The sequence below is a fragment of the Grampus griseus genome, assembly GCF_964374135.1.
Source record: "Grampus griseus genome assembly, chromosome: 16".
Classification (NCBI taxonomy): domain Eukaryota; kingdom Metazoa; phylum Chordata; class Mammalia; order Artiodactyla; family Delphinidae; genus Grampus; species Grampus griseus.
This window is the reverse complement of record NC_139010.1, coordinates 78,253,930-78,271,901: the sequence shown is the minus strand read 5'-3', so window position 1 is coordinate 78,271,901 and position 17,972 is coordinate 78,253,930. Positions and strand designations below refer to the sequence as shown.

The 17,972-nt window shown below is 48.4% G+C and overlaps 1 protein-coding gene across 1 annotated transcript in view; it reads left to right on the top strand.

The window, feature by feature from the left end:
* The window catches only part of CPXM2 (carboxypeptidase X, M14 family member 2), a gene marked incomplete at its 5' end in the record, with an annotated part of 121,409 nt that extends 104,351 nt beyond the window's left edge, over positions 1-17,058 (top strand). Inside the window, 5 exons of the mRNA XM_082674072.1 lie at positions 116-295; positions 3,315-3,612; positions 8,531-8,670; positions 10,789-10,888; positions 15,719-17,058. Of these exons, the coding sequence (XP_082530198.1) occupies positions 116-295; positions 3,315-3,612; positions 8,531-8,670; positions 10,789-10,888; positions 15,719-15,972 (972 nt within the window). The 3' untranslated portion in view covers positions 15,973-17,058. The remainder of the gene's footprint in view (positions 1-115; positions 296-3,314; positions 3,613-8,530; positions 8,671-10,788; positions 10,889-15,718) is intronic.
* Positions 17,059-17,972: the final 914 nt, after the last annotated feature.

The window sequence follows — 17,972 nt, the reverse complement described above, 5'->3', positions numbered from 1 at the left end:
GTCAGAGGGTGCATAGAGGCCCCAAATGGAGATGGAGACGGAGGTGCCTCATGTATGTGAGAGACAGAATGATCCAGAAGCCTGTGGGTTCCTCATATTCTGAATTTTCTCCCAGGGCTCGGAGCTGGGAGGCTGGTCCCTGGGACGCTGGACCCATGACGGAATAGACATCAACAACAACTTTCCTGACTTAAACACACTGCTCTGGGGGGCAGAGGACCGACAGAACATCCCACGGAAAGTTCCCAATCACTATATTGCAATCCCTGAGTGGTTTCTGTCTGAAAATGCCACGGTGAGTAAAAAGACCCCATAACCTCTAGAGCAGCGGAAGCCAAAGTTAAACCCACCGGTATTTGCAGAGGATATAACGTTTAAGAACAAGACAAAATCATTTTTTCCTTTCATGTTTTCTCCAAAAGTAGGGAAGTGTGCTAGATAATAACTACCTTTTAAATTGAAATTTGAGGAGATTCTTCCTAGAAGAGGAATCATTTAATTAGATTTCTTTGCGGTGCTTCCCGAAAAAACTTTGCCTCAATTGTGCGTGTTTGTTACGGTCATTATAACCCTCATCTTTGGCAGTGCAGTGAAATTGCAGTGAAATTTGTCCTTAAGACCTCACTGATTACTTGAGATATCTTACTTTTATTTTCACAAGTCCCCATGGATTTATTACATGTGGTGCTTCTTTGGAAAGAAAAATGCAATTGGATGAGAAATGTCTCCCCCAAATTTCTTAGGTCTAGTTTTGCAAAAAAGTATCTCGTGGAAGAAATAATTTTCGCCGAATTTCCCATGCCTTTTATTGCCTCTTCTGCCCACTGTAAATGCACTTTACCCTTAGTCTTTTGTCCTATATGTCCTTCAAAAGGTCTGCCTTGATTACTATATGAGTGTTAGGTTTGGGTACACCAACAGAAAAAAACCAAAGTCACAGCAGCTTAACGAGGTAAAAGGTTTTTTTTTCTTTTTTCACATAAGAGAACCCCGGAGGCAGATGGTTCAGGGCCAGCCAAATAGAAGCCCATGAGCATCAGGAACCCACAAGTCATCTTTCTGCCTCCAGATGTTAGCATGTGGACTTTGATTTTTCAAGGTCATAATTCAAGATGGCAGTTCCATCTGGGGCTCCAGCTATCATGTCTTTGAAGGAAAAGGAGAGAAAAGGTTAAAAAAAAGTCTTCCTCTCCGATAAGTCAATTCACTTTCTAGGCATTCCTAGAATTCCTGCATAATACTTTTGTTTAAATCTTGCCAGAGTTTAGTCAAAACTCGGCATCCACCCCCCAAAGGGAAGGCTGGGAAATGCTATATTTTAGGCAAGCACATTGCAAGATCAAAAAAAGAGAGCTCCAGCTCACAGCACATGTGGGTACCACTTACTGGAGGAGGGCCAGCGTGGTTGCCTCATTTAGTGATGCACAGGATCGTGTTCTCCAGGACCTCAAGAAGCAACCAGTCACATGATGGAGACAGACAGTGGCAATACCATGCCGTTTAGTTAGGATGCCCAAGGGCGCCTTATGGGGGTGGAGAAGTAAAGAATTCTGGCCCTCTGGGTCTTCTGAATCCTTTCTCACATTTCCTAATTCCACCCTACATAATCCCTGCTTTTTTTCCAAGCTAACATACTAGTGACATCTGGCAAGGCTGAGGATTCAAGTGCTGTTATAATTTGGGAACGCTTGGACCAAAATTGGAATATGGTTGCCAGCTTTCTTAGACTTGAGTCTCTGAGAGATAAGTAATTATTTTAGCACAATTATAGAAAGTCCTTGGATTTCAGTCTTTGCTTTAAGTCCAGAATTTAGTTTTTTGAGCTTGTTCTTTAAAAACACAGGGAGAATTACACAAACCTCTCATCACCAATACCTTTCTCAGTTATGGACAGGTTAGATAGATAGGAAATCAGCAAAGACAGAGATTTGAATAACAATTAACAGCCTTGACATAGGGATCTGTAAGAGTTCTACAACCAACAAGTAGAGAATACATATTCTTCTGAGTAATCCCTGGAGAATTTTCAACAATTGATGGTGTTCTTGTCTGTAAAGGAAATCTCAACAAATTTCAGAAAATAGGAGTCAGGCAGACCATGAGTCTCTCACCACTGAGCAATTAAACTAGCAGACAGTAATAAGGTTAATGAAAACATCACCATGTATTTAGAAAATTTAAAAAAAAAAAATAAGTAATGGGTCAAAGAAAAAGTTCATACTGGCAACTAAAAAATAAATCAAAGATAATGAGAATACTAAATGTCAAAATTCGTGGAGTATAGCAAAAACAATAGTGCTTTCAGGAATTTATACCTTTGAATGATTATATTCCAAAATAAGAAAAGTTGAACATCAACTAACTTAAGAAGCTAGCAAAAGAATAACAAAAGAAACCCCCAAAGTGTAGAAAGACTGTGATTAAAAAGAGCAAAAATCAATGAAATGATAGAAAAAAACCAAAGAAATAATTTGTCTGCAGAAGGAAGTATCTGGTAAAATTTCACAGTCATTTACAATGATTTTTCATGGTGAGGAAAATGATTTTAAAAGGTATTAATTATAAAATAAAAGATTTTAAAATTAATTTTTATTGGAGCATACAGTGTCGTGTTAGTTTCTGCCGTATAGCAAAGTGAATCAGCTATACATATACATACATCCCCTCTTTTTTGGATTTCCCACTACAGCCATCAGTAGCCATGTCCCACTCAGGCCTGTTTTTGTAAATGGTGTTTTACTGAAACACAGCCATGTTCATTCACCCGCGTATTGTCCGTGGTGCTGCCCTGCTACAATGGCAGAGTTGAGTAGTTGCCACAGGGACTGCATGGCCCTCAAGGCTTAAACTATTTCCTATCTGGCCCTTAATAGAAAAGTCTGCCGACCCCCGGACTAGAGGCTTGGTCACCTACAGGGTGGATGGTTTTTCTAGGTGTGTGTTCCGTCATCAGGAGACACGTTACGTTTGGTTCTCTCTCTTTGTAATTATTGGTGAGCATTAATCCATTGACTGAGCCATTAATTCAGTGGAGTTGCAGAATGTTGATACTCTAATTCTGTCATTCCCTCTTTGTGCATTAACTGGAATGTTCCTAGGAAACGAAACTTCTCTGGGTTTCTCTCTTTTTTGTCCATGATTTCCACAGTGGCCAGTTTTCCCAGGACAGATTTTGAAACTCTATAAATTTTGCTCAGGTGATTCCATAAAATGATTGCTTTTTCAGTTATGTCCCTGTTTGGAAAGCTAGGGAGAGAAAGCAGTTTCCTTCTTATTTTATTTCTCAAATGTGTTTAAATTTGGAACGTTCACAGGTGGCAGTGGAGACCAGGGCCGTCATAGCCTGGATGGAAAAGATCCCCTTCGTGCTGGGTGGCAACCTACAGGGTGGGGAGCTGGTGGTGGCCTACCCTTACGACATGGCGAGGTCCACGTGGCAGATGCAGGAGCACACCCCCACACCCGACGACCACGTGTTCCGCTGGCTGGCCTACGCCTACGCCTCCACTCACCGCCTCATGACGGATGCCAGGAGGAGGGTGTGCCACACGGAAGACTTCCAGAAAGAGGATGGGACTGTCAATGGGGCTTCCTGGCACACTGTGGCCGGAAGTAAGTATGACGGTCCTGCTGTCATCATGCGGCCCGATGACAATGGACTGGCTGCTGGACCGGGAGGGAGGACCATCTCCTGCCCAGCCTTCTTTTATCATTGTTACCAGCGTGATAGCTACTGTAGTTCACCATTTATAAGGTGCCAGAGCTCTCTGTAGACTCCTCTTTCATGCTCACAGTAGTCTTTGAAGGGGTGTGGCTTACTCCCTATTTTATAAATGAGATAACTGGGGCTTGGAGACGGGGAGGGATCCGTCCAAGCTCCCAAGGAGCAGAGCTGGGGTCTGTTTGACTCCGTGGTCTGCTCATAGCCACTGAGCTAGTTGGCTGTTACAGGGTCAGAGATGGTAAACGTTCTGTCGGCCCTTGGAGGAGGCGGGGCATTGATCCCACGCTCGAGACTTTTTCCAAATATCCTGTTTCCTGGAGGTCTTCCAGCCACATCAGGGCATCTGGCCAAAGTCCCGTTGTTGTGATTCGGGGAATACAAGGTACTGCTCCCAGCATCCCCTTAGGACACAGAGGCTTCCAGCAGAGACTTTAGGAGTTCCGTTGCAGCAGCCAGATGACCCCGTGGTCCAAGTTGCAGGATAAGCCCTTTGTTTCCTGTGTCAGGGCTGCTCCTGGCCTAGGGCTCCAGAATGAGGATGGCTGAGGATGCCACATTCCCTGAGGTCCCTCTGCATTGGGATGGTAAGACCCCAAACATAACGTTCATTGCTTCTTGTCTTGACTTTGTGAAGGTTGATCAAACCGCTGATGAATTTGAAAAATATCCCGTGTCAAATAGACCTGGGATCAAATTCTAGTTCATCACTTAAATGCTGTGTGACTCTGGGCAAGTTACTTTACCTCTCTGAACGCCCATATTTTCCATTAGTAAAATGGGCTTGAGGATGGTGATGACGATGATGATGATGATGACGATGACGATGATCCCTCTAGGGCTGTTGTGAGGTTGTAGATGGTCGATGTTGTGTTCTGTGTCTTGCTTGTCAGAAACACTCAGTTGTAAGTTCCCACCCCCTACCCTCCCCCCTCTTCCAGTAGCATAGTCACCATGAAACATCTTTTATGAGCATATCCTTAATCTCTATTTTACTGTACTAAGTAACTTTAATATTATTTTCCTTTGCTAGAGATTCAGCCTTCACATACCTTAGAGGTATGTGACACTCAGGGGAAAAAAAATTAGAAAGGAGTAGACATATATGTTCCCTTGGCCATTTTTAAACACATGCAGAAAGCTTGCCATTTCTTTCTTAGTTAGACACCAAGCAGAGGTGTTTTATTTCTCTCCACCAGGGTTTTGCTCTGTTCAAAGTAAAAAAAAATAAATGCAAATCCCTATCAAGAAAACATCCTGTAGCCAAAAGCATGCTTGCTTTTTCAATTCTAGTCCTAAAAACCTACAATAATCTTTATGTGAAGTATCTGTTTAGGTTTTATGGCTGCTGTGACTAAATTGGGTTCGGACACGGTGGGATTTGCCAGCGGTGGGTCAATAGCAACGTTCTGAAAAGTCGGCTGCCACTTAATCACATCAGCAGCATTTGATTTGTTTCTATCCATTGTATTTTCCATTGTTTCGGGGACTTCTGTGGCAGAGCCATGTGGTGGCTTAAGCCTTTTTAATCATTCTTCCTGCAGGTGGTGTGACGAAGTCTGCAGATTCATTTCTTTGAAGATTAATGAGATGGGATGTCTAATTTCCTTCCCTCCTCTCCTTCCCTCCACTCCTTCTTTCTGTCTGGGTCTTGCGCACTCGTTAGCGGTGCACCGACAGGCCTTAGTTAGTGGGGAGTGGGTAGCTGGGAGCAGGGTCCAGTCTAGCTCAAAAGGCACAGCGTTTGCAGTGTGTGCATTTCAACTCCAAAGGGATGTGAGACCTTCTTTGTGTCGGCTGCTGTCTGGCATCCTCTCCCGCACAAGGAAGGCAGATGTTGTGACAGCGTCGGCCCCACAGAGCCACAGGGTTGCGTGGCCCCGTGTTCCACACTGAAGCCGTGACAAGAGCAGGATTCCAGGCCCAGAGAGAACCCAAAGGAAGAAGCCTCGGCCGGGAAGAGCTATCTGGATCACCCCACACCTCCTGCCCGCACGTTTCACTTTTGAAGCCATTTCTTACGGAGGATTCTCAGCTGCATGACATTCGCTGAAGGGCTGGAATTCAGCGTTAACGATAGCCTGGTGCAAGTTTTCCACCGCTCTCCTGGTGTCTCATTTTGCCAATTCTTCTAGTGCTTCTAGCACTGACTGCAAAATGGCAGACCCGCTCCAGAGTTTTAAATATCACATTTATTTATTTCAGTACTAACAAGGCCTGGAGGTTGGGATAATGAGAATTGTGTGTGTGTGCGGAGAGGTCCGGCCCTCCCGGGAGGGCCTGTCCGTGCTGATCTGTGGGCGCTGCCTGAGGTTCCACGCCTCGGGTTCCACTGAATGAGCTGACCTGGCTTTTTTATTTTTTTTGCTGTACGCGGGCCTCTCACTGTTGTGGCCTCTCCCGTTGCGGAGTACAGGCTCCGGATGCACAGGCTCAGCGGCCATGGCTCACGGGCCCAGCCGCTCCGCGCCATGTGGGATCTTCCCGGACCGGGGCACGAACCCACATCCCCTGCATCGGCAGGCGGACTCTCAACCACTGCGCCACCAGGGAAGCCCTGACCTGGCATTTTTGGCCAACCTTCTTCAGCCAGACAAGGTCCTGTGAGGGGTTTTTCCATTAACTTGACACCGTCCCACTCCTTTTATCTCACTGCTGTCACTCTCCTTATTTGATCACAGATGCGATCAAAGGCCCATGGCTGGTGACCTGTGAATGGTTCGAATCTGGAATCTGGTAGAGAGAGTGGCTGTGTATTTTGTACCCTTTTGTCTGTGACTTTATCGATTAGGCAGCAGATCGATACAGAATTGATCTTGACACCCAAAGCTGTGATTTTTAAACAGACATTTGTACTGAGGGATGTATCACTGAACGCTCCGAGGAAGGAGGGAAGAGAGGACGGGTGAGTACCGAGGCTGACGTGCAGGAGGACCTGCTTTTTGTCCCCGGTCAACAGAGAGACCAGCCCAGCCAACTTCCTCTCTCTGTGGCCTTGACCCTCAGAAGCCAGGGCGGGCTTGTTGGTGGTGCCTTCTGCCGGGGGAGTCCTCTTGGCCCTCACACATAACATAGTAGCACTGTGTTCTTGCTATTTCAAATGGTTTCCAAAAATAAAATGTTGGGAAGAGAGCCACTGGACTTTATGCCATCTGACATTCATTTATGCATTTTGGGTACTGTCGTGGGTTGACTGGGACCCCCAAGATATACATCTACTTCCTAATCTTTGGAAGCTGTGAGTGTGACCTTATTTGGAAAACGGGTCTTTGTAGGTGTCATTAAGATAAGCGTTTCAAGATGAGGTCATCTTGAGTTACCCAGATGGGCCCTAAAATCAGTGACAAATGTCCTTAAAAAGGACAGAAGAGGAGAAGACACACACTGAGGAGACAGCCCTGTAAAGACAGAGGCAGAGATGGGAGTGATGCAGCCACCAGCCAAGGAATGCCGGGGGCCACCAGGAACTGAAAGAAACAAGGAAGAGCCTTTGGAGGGGGTGTGGCCTTGCCAACACCTTGATTTTGGACTCCTGGCCTCTAGAACTATGAGAGGATAATTTTCTGTTGTTTTAGACCCCCCAGTTGGTGGTCCTTTGTAACAGCAGCCCTAAGAAACTAATACAGGGACCAAGTCCTGTTGTAGCCATGTCAGGATGCACGAGACTGTCTGCATTCCAGCTGGGTGGTGAGGACATTTGCCCTTCAGTCCCCCAGCAGTGACAAGCAAGGGCTGGGCACACATTACACACACCTGGGTTCAAACCCTGACTGTCCAGACACACGATTCTGGATACATTCCTTAATGCAGTCCTTAACCATTCTCTGCCTCAATTCTCTTATTTGTAAAACTGGGCTATGCTACCTACGTCTCTGCTGGATTTGTGATGAAGACTAAATGAGCTTGGATGCAAAGCGCTAAGGACGGCTTCTGGCTTATGTAAAACACTCGGTAAATGGTGGGATGGATAGTTATGTGTATGAATTAGAATAGACAACTGCAGTTTTTATTCTACAGTTATAGAGCTGTAGCTGAGAGCGGCATGATTCTTGAGCTAAATTTAATTAAACACTAAAAAGCCATACTATTAATTAATGATACCTTTCAAAAGATAAAAAAAAACAAAAAGAAAACAAAAGAGAGGGACTTCCCTGGTGGCACAGTGGTTAAGAATCCACCTGCCAATGCAGGGGACATGGGTTTGAGCCCTGGTCCGGGAAGATCCCACATGCTGCGGAGCAACTAAGCCCGTGAGCCACAACTACTGAAGCCTGCATGCCGCAACTGCTGAAGCCCTCACACCTGGAGCCCGTGCTCCGCAACAAGAGAAGCCACTGCGATGAGAAGCCTACGCGCTGCAACGAAGAATAGCCCCCACTCGCTGCAACTAGAGAAAGCCTGCACACAGCAACAAGGACCCAACACCGCCAATAAATAAATTAATTAATTTTAAAAAAAAATTTTTTTAAAGGAAAAAGAAATGATACCTTTATCCTAAAAATACTATTAAACTGAGTTTAATAAAATGAAAATAATTTTATCTAAAAAACATTTCAGTCCTCCTTTTGTCAAAGATGTCCTACATATGCCTGTCTTCCCCACGGACTGTTCCGGCTGCATCTTCTCTCTATCTCAACCCCCCATTCTGTCCCCCATCAGTTGCTCTAATTAATTTTTTGTGCAGAGTAGACACTTGATACCTCCTTGTTCAAATGAAGTCCTCTGAATCACATTCTTGAACATTCTTGCTGTCTCCCAGGGCCACTTTGAGCACTGTTCAGTTAAAACGTTGTCTGGTTGGCTCGGCAGGTCTCAACGATTTCAGCTACCTTCACACCAACTGCTTCGAGCTGTCCATCTATGTGGGCTGTGATAAGTACCCGCATGAGAGCGAGCTGCCTGAGGAGTGGGAGAATAATCGGGAATCCTTAATCGTGTTCATGGAGCAGGTATGACGTGGGCACATGGCCGTGATGGGGTGTAGCTAGTGAACGAAGCCCTTGAGATGGCCAAAAGCCTGAGATCAAATTAGCGCTTCCTACGGTGGCCATCACCCTGGGCTAGCGACTACAGTGTCTGAAGGAACTGTTGTCTGTGAGCTCTAAGTCAATGTCATTTGCTCCCACTGGTTCATGGTAAGTGAGACTACTTCCAGGGTTCTAGGATGCTGCCCCATGGGGAAGGGGTGTTTGTCCAGCCAGCATACTCAGGCCCCTTGTATTAGTCTGCCAGGGCTGCGTAACAAAATATGCAGGCTGGGGAACTTAAGCAACAGAAATTATGGTTCTCGAGGCTAGAAGTGCAAAATTAAAGTGTCAGCAGGTTGGTTTCATCCTGCAGCCTCTCTCCTTGGCTTGCAGACAGCCACCTCCTCACTGTGTCTGCACATGGTTTTACTCAGTGTGCACACATGCCTGGTGTCCCTGCGTGTCCAAATGTCCTCTTCTTACAAGGACACCAGTCAGATTATAAGGCCCACTCTTAGGGCTTCATCAGCTCTTTAAAGATGCTATCTCCAAATACAGTCACATTCTAAGATACTGGGGGTAAGGACTTCAACATATGGATTTGTGGGGGACACAGTTCAGCCCATAACAGCTCGGAGGCTGAGGAGTCACTGCTGCAGGTGTCGGGTGTCACCTGGGAAGAGTTCCAACAAGTGCCTGCTGAGCTTCTGCTTGTAGCTGGTGAGGAAGTCCTGCCATGTATGCTAGGACCCTCGCACGCCTTCTTTTCCTCCTGCTCTCAGGGATACGCCTGTCCTGTAGCATTGAGCAAACCGGCTCTAGTTTGGTACTAAAACTAACCAAATAACGTCCATGCCCCTACAAGGAATAGACTCCCAGGAACCAGAGAAATAAAAAGAATGTGGAACTTCATATGACTACCGTGACTCACATTCATTAGGAAGTAAGATGCTGAGGCTGTATTGGGAGGTTGCCCTTCTTCCATGGGTTCTCATAGGTGAGTCGGAAGAGGCATTCAGCCAAGGGCTTGGGCTGCCAGCTTCCTGGTACCTGCACCTCCTCATGGTGGCAGAGGTTGGCACTGCGATTTAGCGTCCAAGTCTGATCCATGAGGATCCTGAGAGGGTCAGTGCAGCCCACAGCCCACAGCCCACTTTCCTTGCACAGTAGGGTGTGAACCTGTTCTGCCGTCCTGGGAAGCCATGAGCACACTCTCCATCCCCACTCTGGAATTTTGTAAGGGAAGGCTCATTTTTCATTTCATATATGAACAAAGAGAGAAAAGGCCTTAGTCATTCTAACGTGATGATCCCAGTTTAGCCAAAGAGCCTCCTATGGATAAAATGCCCAGGCATAGCAATATGTATAAAGAATGTCACTGGAAATGATGGTATGTCATCTTGGATCTTCGGATGGGGGAACCTGAGGCACGAGGCTCAAGAGTTGGTGTGTGTCATGTGACACAGCTCATCAGTGGAAGGGCCCTGCGGATGAACTGTACTTTACAGGGATGCTTTTGAGTCTTTTCTCTCCTCTTTGACTCTTTTTTTTTTTTTTGCGGTACGCGGGCCTCTCTCTGTTGTGGCCTCTCCCATTGCAGAGCACAGGCTCTGGACACACAGGTTCAGCGGCCATGGCTCACGGGCTCAGCCGCTCCGCGGCATGTGGGATCTTCCCGGACCGGGGCACGAACCCGTGTCCCCTGCATCGGCAGGCGGACTCTCAACCGCTGCGCCACCAGGGAAGCCCCTCTTTGACTCTTAAAGTCTATGTGTTAAGTCTGTAGAGTCCAGGAAAGTCAAAATAAATGTGCCTATAAAAATTAAATTCCATTTTTACTGGATGTGTCTTTTATGAACCATCTCAGATCCTAATATTTTCTAAACCTCTGGAATATTTTAACTCCAGTGGAAGACTTTCCAGTAGACGGACCCAAAAGGAATACAGAAATTTACACACCAAATCCATGCCGAGCTGGGGAGCTTTTGAGCCAGACGTAGCTTTGTGGGGGGCTCTTGGTGGCACTGGGCTAGGTTTCTGGCCCTCTTGGCCGTGCCGGTTGATCGGTGAGCTCATCTGCTTCTCCTGTTTGTCGAGCAGGTTCATCGGGGCATCAAAGGCCTGGTGAGGGATTTGCACGGAAAAGGAATTCCAAATGCTGTTATCTCCGTAGAGGGCGTTAACCATGACATCCGAACAGGTAACTACAAATAATGTGTGTGAACTGTTTCTCAAGAGGAAATATCCATTTTCTTGAAGTGTTTTACTTGAGTTAAAACCACAAGTTGAGGCCCAGAAACTTCTTCCTCTGACCTGGCTTATTGTCTCTTTTCTCCAACTTTCCATGGAGCCCCTGGAAAGCAAGGTGTTCAGCCTCTGCTTTCTGGCTTCTCTCTGTCCCTTATTCAGAGGTTGAAGGACCCACTGAAGGTTCAGGAGGCAGGTGGGGCTTGGGTTCAGGCGTTGGAGCAGCTGCGTGCTGTTTCCCTTCTTGCTCCAGAGCTGCAGCGCTGGCTGGAAGCAGCCCGCAGACACCGAGCATCTGCACAAGGGCTGCCTTATTCTTGGCCGATTATGATACGAAAACAAGCCCAGGCTTACCCTCGTGCCCCAGGACTCTCGTCACCTGGGATGGCACTTGGCGTGTCCAGGGGGAAGTGAGAAATGGCCAGTTTGACTGATGGCTGATGTTTGCAGTACGATGCAGGGACAGATGCACGTGGAACAGAATCGGTTGGATGCTTAAGTCAGATTGTCAGCGAGCGTTCTGTTGGAGATGGTGTGCCCATAGGCATGTTTAAACCTGCACGCAGAGGTTTTCCTACATGGTGGGGTGGGGGCGACGTTGGGGAGCGCTGCATCAGATACTGCTTTGCTGTCAGCTGCGGTGAGCAGGGCACTGGGTCCTGCATTGGTTTCCAGTGGTTGCCATGACAAATGACCACAGACTGTGCGGCTTAAAGAAACAGAAATTTATTCCCTCACGGTTATAGAGGCCGGGAGTCTGAAATCAAGGTGTCAGCAGGGCCGTGCTCCCCCTGGAGCCCCTGGGAGGATCCCTCTTGGCTTTTCCGGCTCCTGGTGGCTTCAGGCATTCCTGAGCTTCCTCGGCTGCCTCACTCCAGTCTCTGCCTCCGTTTCCTCCTGGCGCCTGCTCTTCTGTCTCTTATGAGGACACTTGTCATTGGATTTAGGACCCATCCACATAATCCAGGATGGTCTTGAGATCCTTAATTACATCTGCAAAGACCCTTTTCCCAAATAGGGTCAATTCGTAGGTCCTGGGTAGTAGGATGTGGGCCACTGGAGAGTGTGGGGGGCAGGGCATCATTCAACCCAGGGCAGGTCCCGCCCAGGTGTAGCAAACAGGGTCATCATCAGCAAGAGGAAGGAAACCGTGATTTCCATAAAAGAGATCTCTTCAGCCTGCAGACACACTTGAACTGGGAGAAACAAGACTTGACACTAACTTGGCCTGACCTGCGCCTGGGGATCTAAGAGCTTCCTTGTGCCGGGGTGGCCAGCCGCACTGGATGTTATGTGGCGTTTCCCAGATGCACAGAGAGAGGCTGAGCTGGGATTGAGGCAAGAGCTTGAGACTCTCAACGTGGTCCCCCTTGCCTTGCCCCACGCTGTTCCCCCTGAACAAGAGAAGGGCCGCTTTCTCCGCTGGCTGGTCACATGCATGAAGACACCCTGTCCTCCCCCAAGTGATCCCTTTTGACCTGTGAGGAAGCAGAGGCTCTAGGACATTAGGATGGGGGTGGGGCTGAGAGTCACACCTGGCCCAGGTGTTCTTCAATACCAGGCTACCTGCTCACGTGCCTGGCAGAGAAGGACAATTATTCTGTAAATGGGTGAAATGCCACAAAACAGTAGACTGTGGTGTGATGCCCTGAATCGCCTTCTTTCAAGGTAGTTGCCTGTTTCTTCATGCAGCCATATTTCCTGAGCGTCCACTTGTCCTCCAGGGTCTTATAGCCACTGACCACAAGGCTGCACACTGGCTAGCATGGCATTCGGTACATAGTTGCCCCACATAGGCAGGCATACACTGATCCATTCATTCATTCATTCACTTATTCATTCATTAATTCAACAAATGCAGATTGTAAGCTTGTCACGGGCCAGACCTGCAAGGTGCAGGTGATCACTGTGGATGGAAGGGGCTATTTGATCTGGTTCTGTGTAGGCCTTGCATTTTAAACATTATTAATGAGTGCCTGTAAAAGAGCCTGAAACATTCCTTGGACTGTTAGTCTTTTGTAGGCAATGTGAGAAAATAAGAGTTTTAAACAGAGTGGGAGATAAAATGTCCCCAGGGGCCCACAAGCCAGCAGAGAGAGCTTTGCCTAATGGGCTCGGAATTTCAAAGCCCTTGTAATCAAGGAGACAGTTTTGATGAGCTAATGGAAAATGCAGCTCCATCTCCCTTCGTTCCCCACAAAATAATCTCCCAGCATGTTCGCATCACAGAGGAATCCCGTGTGTCACGGATGGTTCTTTATTGCGTTGCTTTCGGGGTCCTTCGTTGCTCCACATAAGCTCTGAATTTGCCTTGATTTCTGTCTGAGGCTTATGTGATCTGACAAGTTTTATTCCAGGAGGGATTTTGCATAAAATAAACAGGGATATTAAGTGGAATTCCACAGGGAGAGAAGCTAGTAAGGATGCTTTCTAAATGCATGTAAATATGTTGGCCCGAAACCTGGCTCAGAATGCCACGTGACTGACCTTTGTTTGGGAACGCTAACCCGACCTGCTAATGAATGGCCATTCGTTAGGGCCTGGGTTGTTCCTTCCGTCCACCGATGCTGGGCGATGCCAGCTGGGTGCCAACCTCCCCCTGCAGCTCCACAGAGCACTCACCCCCGAAACACACCCCGGACAGGGCCCCGAGATGTGAAAAGAAGGAGGCCAGCACAGCAAAGGTGGGCAGATTGGGGAGAGGATGAGGAGAGAGCCTTCTGCTATTTTGGGGAGAAAAAGAATTACAAAGCCGTCTCATGAATTTGAATCAGTAGAGCTGACAAGCACGTGTTAATTATGGATTTCTTTCACTCCTGGCTTCCTGAACATCTCCCTTGGTGAGAACCTGGGCTGCCCCTTCCCTGGGGGTGTTTCAGACTGACGTCAGTGTGTTCTCGAGGTGGGCACTCCCACCGAAAGGTCTCTCCTCCAGCGGCCTCTATCAAGTTAGTTGGCGGGTGGCCGGTTCTTGGCCTTAACGAATCCACTCCGGTGTTGGTGGGGAGAAAGTACCTACAGTGGCTGAGGCTAATATGTACAACTTCTCACCTTAATAGCACATTTGTATTCATGTCTGTTTGTCTTCATCCCACTTAATCCAGCTGGCATTCATCAAGGACACATGACTGAAACACACAGTTCAGTGGCAAAGAATAAGCCACAGGTCTTACGGAGCCCACAGGTTAACACGGGGCCAAGACGGGACAGGGAGGTCTGGGGGGGTGCAGGGGCGGCTCTGGCAGGTGTGCCTGGGAGCTGGGAGCCCGGAGAGACGTCTCAGCGTGTGCCTGCCCAGGAGGCTCCGGCCGTCTGATAGCAAGACAAAGACGGCTGGGCGTGCCTCTCGGCTTCTGAAAAGCCACCGAGTGGCATTTTATTCAGTTGAGAACCTTGCATTTTCACTGCAGGAAGACACAGGGTGCAGTGCTGAGAAAGTCAGGGAGCCGTCTGCCTGCATTGCGTGCCTGGGACGCTCACATTGAGGCCTGTTTACCAGGTAGTAGACTGTGCAAACGTGTGGCGAACCACTGCCTGCGTATTTCATTTTTCATGACATCTTGTGCTCTCGTGAGCTCACCACGTTGCATGGGGCGTCTCAGATGCATAAAGATTGTGATGTGAATTTAAACATGGTGCTTCGGAGCGTTATATGCGTGTATGTGGGAGATAAATATTCTCACACAGAGTTCTCTTCCATTCTTTAGGGGACATCAGGGTTCATTCACATGAGTAAAACTTTCCCGGGCCTATGTAGCACTTCACCAAATGCAGCCTTTTCTCTTTAGACCGGGCAGGACAGATCATCATAAGAGAGAAAACAAACCTGGCCTGGGAAGACCAGCTAATCACTAGCTGTGTGACCTTGTGCAGCACGTGACACTTCCCTGGGCATCCAATTACTCATGTAGAAAAGGGGATCATTATACAACCTACATCAGAACTTGGCTTGGAGGGTTCAGTGGATTGGTGCCTGCGTCGTCCTTCCATGTGCTACGTGGGAGTTGATGTCTCCTTTTCTGTCTCGAAGCCTCTTTAATGGCAGGGGTCCAAGTGATCTCAGCAGGTGTAGGCCCCCTGGGGAGGAGTGGCCTTGGCCTAGCACCCCACTTTATGCAACAAGGATCTAGCGTTGAGTTAAGGATGGACCCGGGTCCAGTTAGGTGCCTGTTGGGTGCCTGACCAATGGTGTAACCGGGGCAGGGGGAGGGGCAGGGGACTCTGCCTGCAACGTCCGCGTGTACCTGCTCCATTGCTTCATAGAGGACCATGGAATGAGGTGTGGACCTTGGGGCCTCCCCCCAGGTCGTTTGTAGCCCTTTCCTTCTCTTTTTCAGACGTGAAGAGCCCCACCCCTATACTACTATTCTGTATTTATAGCCGTGCTAAGGGAAGCCAGGAAGCCACGCACAGATGGCTTTTCAAGATGGCATTCTGTGGAGAGGGCATACCATTCAGACATTCAAGTTCATAATGAATGGTGTGTATTGTCACAGAGAAAGGAATGTTAGCGATTGTTTCTCCATCTCTGCTCATGCGTATTAACACTGCGGGGAGCCTACACCCCAGTCCCCTTCCTGTTAAAACCATTAAGGTGGTTTCCAAAAAGGAAAACATCTTGGCTTCCAAAATGCATCAAGAATTTGCATCTGCTGGGGCTCAAATTCCACACTGCTTGCCCGTGAGCCTCTCTCTGGCCAGGAGGCTGGTCTTGGAATAACAGAGCTGGTGATATCGCTGCTAGAAAAGAGCTGCTCTGAATTCCCCTGCTTTCTTTTCACAGCCAGTGATGGGGATTACTGGCGCCTTCTGAACCCCGGAGAGTACATGGTCACGGCCAAGGCAGAAGGTTTCACCTCGTCCACCAAGAACTGCATAGTCGGCTATGACATGGGGGCCACACAGTGCGACTTCACACTCAGCAAAACCAACCTGGCCAGGATCAGAGAGATCATGGAGAAGTTCGGGAAGCAGCCCGTCAGCCTGCCAGCCAGGCGGCTGAAGCTGCGGGGGCGGAAAAGACGACAGCGCGGGTGACCTCCCAACTCTTGAGTCATGTCCTGGACCCCTGCAAATTAAACCACCCTGGTTGTAGCGCCATAGAGGACTCACTCCTCATTGTTTTCTCTGTAATTCAAGAAGGCCTGGCAGTATGTGTACGTTGCAAGGCTGGTCCTGAGGGGAGGCTTAGGATAGTTTCTTTGTTCCCATTTATCCAAATAACTTGGGCAGGGCAGCAGAGGAAGGCTGGTGGGAGGATTCAGCAAGTCATCCTGGGAGTCTGAGAGGGAGAGAGGAGCTTGCCTGTTGAGGGCCTCCTGGCTGTACAGGAAGGGAATCTGGTGCTTTTCTTGTTTGCGCGACAGCAAGAGTTCCCCATGCCTTTGCAATTTGCATGGCTAGAATGGCAGCATTCCCAGGGCTCTGCTGTCCCAAATGTTACCGTTCGAGATGCTCACGGGCGTTCTAAGAGAATCTACCCTCTCTGGCCCCAGGACATCCCACGCTGCTGCAGGTAAACCCTGCACTCTGTTGACAATAGAGACATTACTAAGTGAGCATCAGTCGGCCTCTTGAATCAGTTTGTTTTCCCTTTCAACAAAGGATCACGCACAGAAGGGGAGAGAAAGGCTGAAATAATTCAAGAGTGAGTGTGGGCAGCAGACGTGCTTTGGGGCTCCTGGCGTGCAGTGGGGTCCACAGAGAACCCCCCAAACTTCCCGCTGCTGCAGTAGCTCTGGGGGCTCCCTGGGTGGGGAGAGCAGGAGGTGCCCACCTCCCTAAGGAACCAGAGCAATTAGCCTGGCTCTCCTCTTTGACCTGCTAGGACTTGAAAAGAGCTGGAAGGAGGCTGACTGGCAGCCCTCTCTGTTCAATATAGTCCTCCTTTCCCGGAAACGAGCACTCCGAAGCCAGCCACCATCACTCCGGGAGTTATTTTTGGCGTGTGAGATGCCAGACCATGCAGATTAGACCGAGTTTGATGAAAAGCTCTTAGAATTGTGTGTGAGCTTCGGTGTGAGAGGGGTTATTGAATTGCCGTGCAAGAAAACAGTTCTTCTCACTTTGTATTAATGTTGCTGCCTCACTGACCTGGGAAGAATAGAAAAATAAAGAAAGCAAACGGTGAGCTCCTTCTCGTGTGTGGTTTTCCTGGGTAGACTCGCAGCCGCCCAAACACCACGTCCCACCCCCTGTCTCTGCGGTGCGTCACCCTAGAGAAGGTCGGTCAGTCACCCTGGAGAAGGGCAGTCACCCTGGAGAAGGCGCCTGCTTGGGGAGGGGCATCCTGCACCCCCGTCGAGCTCCGTAGTGATGCTGCCAGCGTTGTGTTCCCTACCTCCTTCCCCAGGGGGGCCTGTGGTGGGGTGAAGTCATCCTGACACTTGGGTCCCACTAGTAATTCCTGGGTCCGCCAGTGAGCATCTTTCCAGAAAAGATCCTCATGTCACTTGTTGACAGTCTGCACTAGAGATCAGCAAACTTTTCGTATAAAGGATCAGATCGTAAGTAAAGACTCTGTCACCAGTACTCAACTCTGCTCTTGCAGCACAAAAGCAGACCTACACCATACATAAGTGAATGGGCATGGCTGTGTTCCAGTAAGACTTTATTAGAACACGTGGCAGGGAATCCCCTGGTGGTCCAGTGGTTAGGACTCCGCACTTTCACTGCTGGGGCCCGCTTGGGGAACTAAGATCCCACAAGTCAGTCAGCTCGGCCAAAGACAAAAACAAAAACACATGGCAGCTGGATTTGGGCCCCAGGCTGGGGCATAGTTAGCTGACCCCTGCTATAAACCAGCAGTGCCCAGTAGAACTTTCTGCAGTGATGGAGATGTTCCATTCTGTGTGTCTAACACGGTAGCCACTCGCCACAAGTGGCCACTGAGCCACTTGAAATGTGTCTCATGCAACTTGGGAAAAGCATTTCTAGTTACATAATTTTAATTAATATAAATTTAACGTTCAGTAGTCATATAGCTATTCGCCATATAGCTCTCCATAAAGCCCTTGAAATGATCAGTCAGCCCTGCA